The sequence below is a fragment of the Urtica dioica genome, chromosome 7, assembly GCF_054948205.1.
Source record: "Urtica dioica subsp. dioica isolate 48M chromosome 7, U.dioica_male_clone48M_v1_H2, whole genome shotgun sequence".
In the NCBI taxonomy this organism is placed as follows: Eukaryota; Viridiplantae; Streptophyta; class Magnoliopsida; order Rosales; family Urticaceae; genus Urtica; species Urtica dioica.
Genome location: NC_142762.1, coordinates 18,302,422 through 18,316,095, shown reverse-complemented (window position 1 = coordinate 18,316,095; position 13,674 = coordinate 18,302,422). Strand labels below are relative to the sequence as shown.

Below are 13,674 nucleotides of genomic sequence, written 5' to 3'. Positions count from 1 at the left end.
AATGCTTCAAACAGACAAGGAAGAATGAATGAGCGTTTCAATTTTATTAATAATTCAACAGTTACAAGCAAGAGTCTTCGTGAGACTTTATTACATCAAATATACATAAGTAAAGACTACTACTCTTCTTGTGAGCACCATTGACAACATATATTATGTACGAGATTATATGATTAGAGACCAAAAAATCTATCACCTAATATAGCGAGTCTCCATCTATCAAAGCGAAACAGGAATGCGAGCTATAGTGACGTGGCTCTTAAATGTTTTTATATGTAATACACTGAAAAATCCAACATATATATATATATATATATATATATATGATGATAACATTTACTAGGATTATTATTATTAGAAAAATTAGACGAACTAGCCATGTCCAAACGTTTAGATTGCAAAATAGCCAACCTTTGAGAAACTTTTGCATAATAGCCAATATGGGTGAGCTGGCAAATCAGACGTGTTTTTTCTACCTAAAATGCCCTTATTTTTTTTAACGTTGGTTTTATATAAACGTAAAGAATCAAAATGAAAAAGTCAACCAATGATCCACTTTAAATGCTTGTTTAACAGAATTTCCACGTTTAAATATACACGTTCAGATTTGAAGAGACTTTTCCCTCACGCCCAGCCAAACGCTCGATCTCGCGCGCCCCGTCTCGTGCGCAGCACCGGCCTCGCTCGCCAGCGTCCCAACCGTCCCAGCGCTGGGCCTATCCTGGTTGGGGGCTCCCTCCTCGGCGATCCCGCGCGCCAACGCCCTGGGCGGGCTCGGCTGCCTGCAGAGCCTGGTCGGCCGCGCCGCCGGCCACGCTGGGTGAGGCCCAGTCGCCCGGAGGAGCATCGCCCGAGCCCACCACCTCGATGAGAAGGGAAGACTTATCTTGATCTCCGGATAGCGCATTCCCCCTGCCCCTGCCGTGGCCGTCGGTGCCACCGGTGCCGCGCCGTCGTCCACCCAGGTGTTTGAATCAGGTATTGAACGATTTATAGGTTTTTGTTATATGTTTTTATGTTTGATATTTGTACAGGAATTAAAGATCTTGTTTTCAATCATGTTAATTCTTGTTAATTGTTGTTGACGATCTGGTGTTAACGATTTCAATCCTGTTAATTTCTGTTAATTGCTGTTATTTAGAGCTTTGATTGAAGATTTTTCACTCATTGATTCATGTATGGAACGATTTCAATCCTGTTAATTTCTGTTAATTTCTGTTAATATCTGTTAATTTCAATCGCCGGTCTCGCTTCAAATTTTTTTTGTTTGACTTTGTTTTTGAATTTTTTCTCGTGCGTTGTAGGTGTGGTTGCGTGTTGGTTGGCATTTATCCCGGTAGATTTCTTAGATATGCAGCATTTATCACGGCGGATTTTTTTAGTTGACATTCATTGCTTCCAATTTTATTTGTTTCTTTTTTTGGACGCGGGAATTTGATTTGATATTACTTAAATGAATGGCAAATTTGTATTTTTTAACTGTTAATGTGGTATATTGGCTACACATTAAAAATAAACCAAAACTTGGCTATTTTGACAATTACAACGTTTGACTTTGTTATTTAGCTCGGGCTCCCTTATTATTATTAATCCTAATTTCTAAATAGGCAAATAAAACTAATAAAAGATCCTCTTGACGGTGAGGACAAGGAGAAGCTATAATCTTTGACATTTTTTGCTGTAAAAAGGAAAGCGCCAGTTCTTGAGCACCGCAACAAACAAAAGGAGTAAGTCCGGATATTGAAGAGCTAGACGCTCCTTCTATGGCGGCAGACACCATCATAGTCGACATTTAACAATGGTGACCTTACCTCGCTCTGAGGAAGAATGATCTTACTTCCTTAACGAACAAAGTGAATGTTATTTTAGTATCCAATCACTAAACAGTGATTTGGACTAATAAGCAACTAACATACTAATATAGACATGAAGTGACTGAAATGGCCTTAGTAACACTTGACAGAATCGGTTTTACAAGAAAAGATTGTTGCGTCTAAGATTCAAACTTAATCCACATTTCAGAAAGAAAAAAAAAAACCATTTCCTATTTGTGCTAAATAATAAAACCTTGAGTGGCCATCTATTTCCATTGAAGTTGTGTATGCAAATTTACGATAATTTCAAATGAAGGTCTTCGTAAATAAGTACAAATGCATTGTTAATTTATCAGACAAATATTAATTTCTCTACAACTGAAGGTAATTGAGTATAGCCAATATCTAACACCCGCTGTAAGTGGTGAACGAAATTGGAGAAAGCGATAGTGGGACGTGAAAATGTTGTAATTTCTGTGACTCTCTGATCTCAAAGACGAGCCAAACAAACGGAAAGAAGCTTTCTGGGAAATACTTGCCCGTGTTGAAGCTCAGCCTGTACGTTCCCGTGTCCACGGCCTCAACTAAGTTCATCAAATACCGCTCCGTCAATCTTTGTCAGTGGTTGAAGAGCCAATCAGTGCCCAACTACTCAGATCGGAGTCCCCGAATATCGGGCGAGGATTGGGACCCTTCCAAGCCTCTAATCGCACCTCAATACCTGTCGCTGGGGATCCCCGAGAAACATCCAACACATGGGTTGTAATCGGCGGACGTGTGCGATTTGAGCTTTGGTTTTTTTTCTTGACGAGATGTTCAGTAGATCCAGTAATGTGCCCTCCAATGATGCTCACATGATCTTCTAGGGGTCAAAATTTTGTTGAAAAAAAAAAATTCAAACACGGTGACAGATTTACAAGATATTATGATTCCAAAAGTACGAACATGACGGGACAAGTTAGCTCAGTTGTAAACACTTTCACCTAAAAGGGATGACATCTTAGAATTGAGAATCGCACACAAATACAAGATAGATTTTTCAAGTTGAAATGCGATTCTTATGTAAAATGTATAAAAGGTCAAATGTATACAGAGCAATTCCCACAAATATTCTGTGCTTAAATAAAAATGTGGAGGATAAACTACTCAACTGGTTTTCAAGCTTAACCTTTTAGTTTTCACAGAAAAGATAATTGTAAGAAAAGAGCAAGAAAGTCTGACTCGATTAAGTTTACGAAACAAATATTGATGTTTCATAAACTACCAAAAAAAAAGTGTAACTTACCTTCTGCTTTCTTTGCAGAAGCTCCGAGATGCTGATTCCTCGCTTCAGAAACCCCTTTACTTAAGAAGAGCTTCCCAAGACGAAGCTATGTTATCTTCATCTGCACGTGAGCTGCGATTTCAAGCTCAACCAATGGCCTATTTGTGTACCGTCTCTGCCATCAGAATGCCAAAATTCAGATTTTAGTGGCCCCGTTAGTTTTTGAATTTTTTTCCCTTTTCAAATTCTCGTTGATATCTTCTCCAAAATTCACCAATAACAGAAATTAAGTTTACGACATAGGGATGCTTCAGTAATAACCAATTACCTATGGAAGGTTTACAACATGGTGTTAAACTGCTTATATGGAGTCTAATTATGTAAAATAATGATTTTCTCTATAATTAATTAGCCATTCTAAACCCTTGATTTTTGTGAGATAGCTAGTCGAGGTTTCATGTTTCAACTAAACTAATCTAATATTGTAAACTATCGGATAACCTACTCAACAGCAGTTTGTTTCATTCTCCAACAACAACAAAATAAATAAAAACATCATTTTCTTTCCCACGATATCACATCAGCACAAGAGGCATAAAGCATGTACAAAAATCACGAAATTGTAAACATTGGACGAATCTGACTGAAAAGAAAGGGTTGACCTTGAGTTCTGCAAGAATCTCATCAGTGCTTTCATTTCCGAAAGCTCCTGAAACACCAAGTGAGTGAGTAACCCCAAAATCAGAACCTAAATTGGAAAGCAAAAGAGCTGTTTTGTTGTTTTCGCTGATTGACCTGAAAGCTAGAACTTGTGGCAGTTGATAGAGCAGTGGATTGCTCTCCCATGCTCCACCTGCAGAAAACCAATTAGTAGAATATAAGAACTAGTCATTTTTTAATGTTACTCCATTAGCTATGAGAGTGATATATATATATATATATATATATATATATATATATATATATATATATATCTTTAGAGAGAGAGGGACTCAACTGGGCAGTGGTAGGGTTCGAAGAAGAGAGAGAAGGGGGAGTTTCCTATGGAAGGATGAGCAGAGAAAGCTTGGAGGAATCCATGGACGTCGACGATGTTGAACCAGATATGAGTAGCTACATCGATGGCTTCGAGAAGAGACGAGAATGAAGAAGAGGCCTTTACCATTTCTTGGGCAAATCTGGCGCTTCCACAGCATGCCAGGAATTCCTCTTCACTGAAATCCATTCTTCTGAATCATCTAATCCCAAATCTCCTTCACTTCCACACCTATTATTTATCAACGCCTCTGTTCTTCTCCTTCCTCGTTGTAATAAATCACTATCTTGAATCTGGATTTTTTAAGCTGATAACCTTAAGAAAGGTAAGCTTTAACTCATGACCCTCTTCTGTTAACATAATATTTTTTATTTATTTTTTTATTTATTTTTTCGAATTTACGAAAATAACCTCTTAAAACCCATCCCATTTGAACGAGGGTAACGAACCAAACCCCCGCTGAAACCCCCAGACCTCCAAAAACCAAACCCCCGCTGAAACCCATCCCCCAAAACCCTCCCAAATACACCTAAGCCGCTCTCGGTGGAAGAAGCCGGTGGGATTCGGCGGCGCTCTATTACGCCTGCCTCGCTGGCCATCTCGACGCCGCGAGGCTTCTTCTCGAGTCCGGCGCGATCTGCTCCGAGCACACGTTCGACGGTCACTACGCCGCTCTGAACCTCATAGTCCGAAAGCTTCTCAAGTCGTTTGAGGCTCGTCCTCCTCCGCTCCCGCCGCTCAACGCCGCCCTCCGAGACCTCTTCCTCGCTTCGCCGCCCAATCTCCCTCCGCCGCTTCCACTCGCCGTCTCCGCAGGTATATCTATTGTAGTAAACTAGTTATAGTGTGTTTTTGAGGTTGTGAATCTATTAAAACATGATTTGAGCGTAATGTTATAATCACTCTAAAAAAAAGTCACAAATTGTTGATAAACCTTGCTACAATTTATTGTTGCTCAGCTCATCACAGAATTCATCAGGGAAGACGATGGTGCAACATGAGCGCTTAACTTGTTAAAACAAAACAATGTGAAATTTGTTGGTTTTTGGAAAACATATTGAAAGATGAAAAGAATTAAGTTTTTGGGAAAAGATCAAAACATGAGTTTTTTGTTACTTGAGGATATTTAAGTGTTGTTTGGAGTTTGATTAGTCTGGTTATAGAAAGAAAATGGTGCGTTGAAATCTGTTTAACAAGAACAATGCAATTTTTTTAGCTGTACACGAATTATTTTAGATTCACAAGATCTTAGATTCACCATTTATCTTGTTCTACGTTTTCTCGGTTCCGTATATCTTCACGAATTTCGGGGAGAATTTCTTAATGAGCTTTCAGAGCCTTTTTTTAAGCCGCTCTAGTTTTACATTTTTTTTTCTCTTTATTTAAATCTCATAAGCATTGAAATTTCGTCTATTTGAATGTAGATCACAAAATAATATGTCGATACCATAATTTGAAGATGACTCGGAAACAATAGGTTCAACGCCACCAAATTTACATAATAATGTCGAGCAGGTATGACTTTTTTATACTTTTCCTTGCTTGATATTATATGAATAAATACTCAAATAAAAGTATATGAATTACAGGTTCCGGATGCCGCTCATCCAATATTCAAATTGGATGTCGATAGAAGAAACTTCAAATGTAAAATTGGAGTAAAATGTCGATTGGCCGAAACTGTAGATTTCCTAACAGAAGTGTTGAAAGACTATCCTGAAGGTTTGCTTGCAATGGTTTAAGGATTCTCAATTCGGCCACTTGTTCGATGTTCCAAATCATTTGGAAACCAATTTGGCGGCGATGTGGATGATGTTATGTCGAGAGGTGGAGACAAAAAAGAACATGAAAGTTGGTTTGTCGTAAATGGCATACCTATCCGATTCTCTTTGATGGAGTACGCTTTAATATCCGGCTTGAAATGTTCAGATTATCCCGATGGTTGGAAAGATTTTGGAAGCGGAGCCTTTAGAGAATTTTACTTTCCAGGTATGAAGAATGTCGGTTTGGTGGATATCAAAGACAGGCTGTTGCGAATGAAGATCGATTGTCAAAGAAATCAAAAGAGAAGTAAAATAAACATTATTCTCAATGAAAAAAAAGAAAACAAGTAAATTGAAGATGGCGGTGTTATTTTTTTTGTCCTCGGTATTGCTTCACCGAGATAAGAATACCACTCATGTAGGAGATATGGAGTTGAGAATCGTTGATGACTTGGAGGCGTGCCGCAACTTCCCTTGGGGAAGAAATTCTTTCGATTATCTCATGACAAATATTAGAAAATGTGATATAGTGAATAGGTCATCACTTGTTCATGACAAAGGGGCAGATTGTGCTACATGGAGTTTTTGTGGGTTTGTTCTACCTTTGATGGTAAGTTTTGTTTGTTTAGATGGTAAATATTAATTAATTGTTAAATATAGCAATTGTCTAATATTTTAAATTTACTTGACATTTATGTGCAGTTGCTACCGTTTGAGTGCATATCAAAGTTTTTACCACACATTGTCGATCGTAGAATCGATGCGAGTGATGACTCGCCAAGAATCTGTCGATGGGAAACAAAATTTAAAAAGAAACAGCCCCCTCAACTATCTTCTATTTTTGAAGCACTTGGTGAATCAAAGGTTTGTCTAAGTCTTCAATGTTTTGAGTGAATAACTTGATTGTTGTTGAAAAAAAAATAGATTTTTACGAATTAATTGATTTTCAGGATATAAATAGTTTATTGAGCCCGACGTCAGAGGAGGAGCGGGCTGAATACATGGAGGGATTCACTCCATTTCAAGATGAAATAGATCCCATAGTTGATCAATGGATTTCAATACTAGAAGGCGGAGCGAAAGTGTATTGGGAAGATATTATGCACGATGATGTTAAAGGTCGGAAAACATTTTTATTGGCAGAGGAAAGACGCAATGAGCCACGTAATGTCATCGACGCAAATGAAAGCCACGGTGATCCACCAACTTCATCGACGGCTAGACCTCGATTCGAAGAATCACACTTCTTGCGTGAGCTTATGGCTTATGTTGATAAGAAAGTAGAAGAATTAAGGGCGGAGAACATGTGTCGTCATGTAGACGTTATGACGAAGAACAAAGATGACTTTTCTCGATTAGAAGCCAAGGTAGATGCATTGATGGATCTTATCAAAAGCCAAGGCATGGAGCATTCTGATTCTCGCGGATTTGGTAGTAATGCACATGGAAACAATTTGGGTGGAAACAAGGAAGTTGTTGATCAAGTCCCCGAAATTGGTGATATTGACTTGTACGGCGAAAATGGTCACAAAAGCCAAGGCATGCAGCATGATTCTCCCAAAGTTGGTAGTAACGCACATGGAAACAATTTGGGTGGAAACGAGGAATGTGTTGACCAAAGTAGTGACTCTACTCCAACTTGTGTTGATTTGTATTATTCTACTCCAGCTTGCTCAAGCAATGAAGAGAGTCATACTCAGATGGATATCGTTGACGTTAATTGTGTTCAACCAAGGAAGTCAATGAGAGTACAAAAGAAATCAAAATATATAAGAACTCCATTTACAGAGCAGTAGGACCAGTCGGGCATTTAAAAATTATAACCATTTGGACGAGTCGAACATGTTAACAATACTTGTAGGACCATTTGGATGTTTACATATTTGACTTAGTAGGACGAGTCGAACCATTTGGATGTTTACATATTTGACTTAGGCTCGTTGAATACTATATAAACAAGTATGACTAGTCAATCATATTAATATATTATATGAAATAGTTGAATACTATATAAATTCAATATTCATATGAGAATAACATATTAAAGATAAACATACTATTAATATTGTATGAATATATTCTAAAGTTTTGTATATCCTAAATTTGATTAGTATAGGGTGATCTCACAAATTATTATCATCATTATTGTTAGTGGATCTTGTCATCTGACTAAGAAGAATGTCATTCCTATTAATTACATTATTAGTGCATTTTTTATTTTATTTTTTATTGTGCTAAGTTTTATGTTTTTAAGAACTCTAAATAATTATCCAATGTATGAATCAAGTATTTTATTAAGTTGATAACATAAATCAAACTAGTGTAACCAGTTGGACATGATAAAGTTCACGAGTAGGACCGGTTTGACCAGTCGGATATGGAAAATAACATAATTTGGACTAGTCAGACTAGTTGGACCAGTCGGACCGGTTGGACATGGTAAAACACATCAGTGGGACCAGTTTGACATGGTAAAGCACAACAGTAGGATCGGTCTGACCAGTTGGATAGTCAGTAGGACCAATTTGACATGGTATAGCACAATAGTAAGATCGGTCTGACCAGTTGAATAGTCAGTAGGACTAGTTTGACATGGTAAAGCACAACAGTAGGATCGGTCTGACCAGTTGGATAGTCAGTTGGACCAGTTGAACCTGTTAAAAATAACAACAACAAAATTGACCAATTTTTTTCCAAGTTCCAGGTTCATCAAATTCAAAATAAAATAATAGTCTAATAACAGCAAAAATAACAACGAAAAATATTTTAAATAAAGAAATGGATCATTCTACACACTCTCGTCTAATTAAATTTACTATATAGTTAATTAATTAACTGTGGATTTGATTAGTTATTTTCTTAGTAAAATGAAACTTTGGTTAAAATATTAAAATAATCTAGGAGATTGGTAGTTGCAACAAATTCTTTTTATGGATATTAAATGCTTTTATTTTCATTTTGTTTAACAAATAAGAAGAGACTTTTCATTAGATAACAAGTAAAATACCTATAAATATAGATATCAAATACCAATCCACATAGAAAAGTAAGATCTCAAATTATATAAAATTCAAAACTAAAATAGAATGTTGGCACATCGTGTGTAAAAAATCATACACACTATATTTAGAGAACCTCCACGACTAGTTTAATAAACCATGCAATGTTAATGAATGAATCCAAACACCTGAGAGTCACCCACCATGAGAAAGGACATCTGAATACCTATATGACCAAATTTCGAGTAGAAAAATCTGAAAGACGACAAATACGTCTTCGAGAAATGTGGAGAAACAAAAGCAGAATCCAAAGGCAATAACACAAAAAATAAAAATAAAAACATCAAAAAGTAAAAACATAAATATTCTATTTGTTGTAAACGAGAGGTTCGTAATTATCAGCGACTCGAATGGGTGCAAAAAGCAATTTTGGGAACAAAATTACAGTTCTATGATGAAACGACGGAAGAAGAAACCCAGTTGCAGCAACAATAGAAAGACCTAAAAGAACTAATTTAGAAAATTAACTTCAGCCTCTCTTTTCTAAAATTGAGACACAAAAATCTCTAGGGGAGAGGCGGCATTTGAAAAGGTATAGGGTTTGTACATATATTTTTATCACCAAAACTAAATTGAAATGATATGTACATATTTTATCGCTAAAATTAAATAAAATTATTTACTTATTATTGATGCGATGAATCACACTAAAACAGTCACGATAAATTTGTGGTTGAAATGGGTCAATTTAGAATTATAGATCGGCCTTAATTCTTCGTAACAAGAAAAAATTCGATCTCTTGAAGAACTGTAAATTAAATGTGTAATTTAAGTCAAGATAAAAAAACAGAATGTAGGAATAGCTCGGGGCTTTTTTGTATTAAGATCGCTTGTAAACAGTACAAAGATTGTATTTCGATAATAATGATAATAGCTAGAAAGTAACGTGCCCAAAAAGAGAGTAGTTGTCATATATTTATAGTCAAAGAGGGTGAACTGGCGAGCTCCGGGTTGTTCGGGACACGCCATGCATCAGTTGGAACTCACTACTACGTATCGAGACACCTGGCACGAGAGACTTATTCATGCGAGGGGCGGTTACGAATCGATCTTGTTAGTGAGATCTTGATACCCAGGTCTTAAAGAGGCGGTTATCCTTTGTTGATGATCAAGCTGAGAATCATTCATGTCGACGGGCTAGTGCATTGATTAAACCTGCTAAAAACAAAAGGCATGGGCTTGGGCCCAATAAGCTTGTATTGGGCTATATCCCTTGTGAGTTAGTTGGAGACGAAGTCCAACATCAACAGTCAATCCCCCAGTTTTTTCAGTATATAATAATAGATAAACTAAAGACGAAAAGCATATACGAGCAAATCATCAAGTGAACTAACGGTGCTTCTAGTCCGGAATGGATTACCAGTTATGCCACGCGTGCTGATTGTATTCGTTATTCAAACCGCAATGATTTTAATCTTGTGAAGATCAAGCGATTATCATAAAATATTTGATTTGATTAGATATGATTTTACATGAAATGACAGCGCATTAAATGCGAGTATGTTGGGCTATCGTGTCTATAAATTGAAAGGACGTCTCCATCGGTCTTTCTTATTTATTTGCGTCGAATTGCTTCGAATAATGGTACGTTTATACTTTTTTTCTTTTGCTTTCTTGTTTTCTTCTCTGCTAGGGTTTCAGGATTTTCGGCTTAGGGTACTGTTGGGAAAAAAAAAATTCTTGATAATTCTAGTTTATGGTAGCTCCAATGGTGTCTACATCTAGTGCATCCAAAAAATCCAAGTCTCGAAAGTTTGAGTACCCTTGTGGAGACTTCCTCCATGAATTTCCTCCAACCTTGCTTAGTAGACCCGATTTAGACCTCATTAAACGGAGATTTCACATTTTACATGAAATAGAACTTTTACTGTCCTAACGATATACCCGAGACCGTAAAAGATGGTTATTTGTGTGTCCATGAGATTTTTCTAGAGAAATGTGGGCTTAGGTTTCCGATTCCTAGGCTCCTCTTAGGTTACATGACGCAAGGAGAGGTGGCTCTTCTGCAACTCACCCGGTCTTCCTTGTGGATCGTGTGTGGGCTGCTTATCCTGGCCGACGAATTGGGTGTAAACCTTTCCCTAAACGACCTGATTCGCCTTATTACGACTAGGAGAAATGCTTGACATCCCGAGACTTTCTATTTCTCGTGGAAGCCCGCAATGACCATTATTAAGGGGATCCCTACTAGGGACGATAAGTGGGCGGAGATATGTTTTTATTTTAGTATTTTTTTAGTTTACTGTAGGTCGCTATGCCGATTTGGTTCTCGTGGACTGGTCTAGGAGAGCTAGTTAGGCTAGCTTCTTGCTTTCGCTTCCTCTGTTTCCTCATGTGTCTTTTCTTCCGATGTGGTTTTATGGTTTGCTATGCAGTTTCTCTGAAGACTATTGCTTCATACGATCGGTTCGAGGATCTTGTTAGAACGCTTTGGAGGAGACCTGTGAATTGGGACAGATTTACACGAGGGAGGTTCGACCGAGCTTTTCTTGGTTTGGAAACTCCAGGTAGAGATCCTTAACTTTGTTTTTTTTTTTTTGCCTTTATTCCTGGTATGAATTCATGTTACCCTTGTTGTAGCAGTGGAAGACTGGTCTGCTCAAGATGAGTGTCAAGACAAAGATCCAAGACAAGAGAGAAGGGGAAGACCAAGATCCAGGACAAGTGAGTCCGGACAGAGCGGAAGAAGAAGAAGATCCAGGACAAGAGGATATTGCTGGTGATTATTGCACCTCAAACAACCATTTAAATGCGGAAAATATTAATTACGCTATCATAAGCTAATTAAAACATGGTTATTAATTAAACAAGATCTAGATTTACGTTATTTAATGAGAGAAAACGCAATATGTCAAGCAACCGATAAATTTAATGACAAGTTCAGAAGACTTACAAATTTGGACTCACGAACATAACCTTCAAGCTTTCACAATCCGTCTTCAGTCTATAAATCCTCACGATCAGACCTTCGGGATGACTCTGAAACTCTCGGATTTTGTCTCGTCGTGTTAATGACACCGTAGTCTTCCGAAACGTAATCTTCGAGGAAGATAAGACGAATGAGTGGGCAACGATTCTTGATCTCACTTAGATTTGAAACGAGGTGTTTTAGATCTTTCCCTCTTATTTCTAAGAATGGAATTGAAGCAATTCCGAGGGGAAGAAGAAGGAAGCGGATCGGCCACACCAGAAGGGAGGGCAGGCCGATTCTTTCTTTTTATAGCAGTTAAAAGGGGTAAAAAAACTGATTTATTTTGCTTCTCATGAACCCCCTATTTATAGCAGTTAAAAGGAGATATTCTAGAATATATTATTTCTTTTTATTGTGTTTACACTAGTGTAATTAATCTCAGCCCTTGGATCTCATCTCATGAATCCTACTTTTTCTCTCATCCATCAGATCAGTATCTAGGATTTTATTTTATATGATAATATAAAATATTTTGTTTGTTGAGAGAATATAGGAAAATATTTCCCCTAAGTACTCTCCTAAAATAAGGAGAGAATATATGACAATAACTAATTTCTTATATTTTCTCTCCTTTATTTTAGGAACAAATAAAGAGAATAAACTGGTATAAAACCATTATAAAAAAATCGCCCACCTCCTAGTAGGGAGGTGGCAAATTTTTTCTTCAGCACAAGGCCCGGCCCAAAAATCTAAAATTATTTATTTACTTAATCCAACAGCAAATAAATAACTTGTTAATTGATTATTTACTTGATTCAATAATAAATAAATAAAAATTATACTGTAAATAGTTATTTAATTTCACAAATACTCGTTTTTCAGAATTAATGTTGTCAATCACAATTACACCAAAAGATACTATAACAATGAAACCATTATTATATGAACGTTCTTATCCGCCTTTATCGAAGCCGAATCAGGGACTATGGACCTAGTATTTGAAGCTTAACAAACTCGATCAAAAGATGAAACAGTCATTTCTCTTTTACATATCGTTTTGTCTAATCTTGATCAGATTTCCACCGTGTAAGCCAAGACTGAACTCTCCCATAATACTATAATTATATATACTCATCGTGACGAGTGTCCACTGATTTAGTTAGTACGTGATCATGATCCTCTAGGTTCAACCGTATTGAGATAGGTCAATTTGTTTCGTTATACCTTTCTCGTTACATATATACCTTAAGCAGAGTTGCTTCTGTTGTCAATGGTGCCCACAAGAAGAGTTGTAGTCTTTATTTTATACATTTGATGTAATAAAGTCTCATGAAGACTCTTGCTTGTAATTGCTTATTCATTAATAAAAAGTTGAAACGTTCATTCTTCCTTGTCTGTTTGAAGCTTTATGATAAAACATTAGTCTTTAGTCCATGAACTTAACAACTTACGAAGAGACAAATGTAGATTTGCATGAACAAACTCTTCGTAGTTTGCTTAAAACGATATATTCGCAATCTAAGGGTCAAAGGACTATTGACCTCAGTATGATTGTTAGAAGAATCTATGATGTCTGGTTATGAGGCATTGAGAATTGGAGACTCTATAGTTCTTCTAGGTATCTTCCGAAGGTACTGAATTGACCAGTGCACTTCTAGAGACAAAATAAGAACAAACCATTTAACCTCTTATGTCTCGAAGTCACTACGTATGAATTGCATCGTGCTTACCTTAATCCTGAAATGAGACATGCCATTTCACAGCTTACGTATTCTCATTTGAGAAAGTCAGAGTTCGGACTCACTATGTGATTCCGAGCAGGGCCTA

At 37.0% G+C, this 13,674-nt stretch overlaps 1 protein-coding gene and 1 pseudogene across 2 annotated transcripts; one reads left to right on the top strand and one right to left on the bottom strand.

The window, feature by feature from the left end:
* Positions 1–1,970: 1,970 nt before the first annotated feature.
* On the bottom strand, positions 1,971–4,442 carry LOC149390294 (uric acid degradation bifunctional protein TTL-like; annotated as a pseudogene). The gene is made up of 5 exons (XR_016299999.1): positions 4,076–4,442; positions 3,827–3,931; positions 3,741–3,768; positions 3,100–3,253; positions 1,971–2,673 (listed from the first exon to the last, which is right to left on the bottom strand). The product of XR_016299999.1 is annotated as a uric acid degradation bifunctional protein TTL-like (transcript).
* Positions 4,443–6,240: 1,798 nt separating this feature from the next.
* On the top strand, positions 6,241–12,948 carry LOC149390293 (uncharacterized). The gene is made up of 6 exons (XM_089619738.1): positions 6,241–6,487; positions 6,580–6,741; positions 6,828–7,497; positions 11,312–11,379; positions 11,520–11,655; positions 12,923–12,948. The coding sequence occupies exons 1-6, from the start codon at positions 6,305–6,307 to the stop codon at positions 12,946–12,948; spliced, it is 1,245 nt and encodes a 414-aa protein (XP_089475864.1). The 5' UTR covers positions 6,241–6,304.
* The last annotated feature ends 726 nt before the right edge of the window (positions 12,949–13,674 follow it).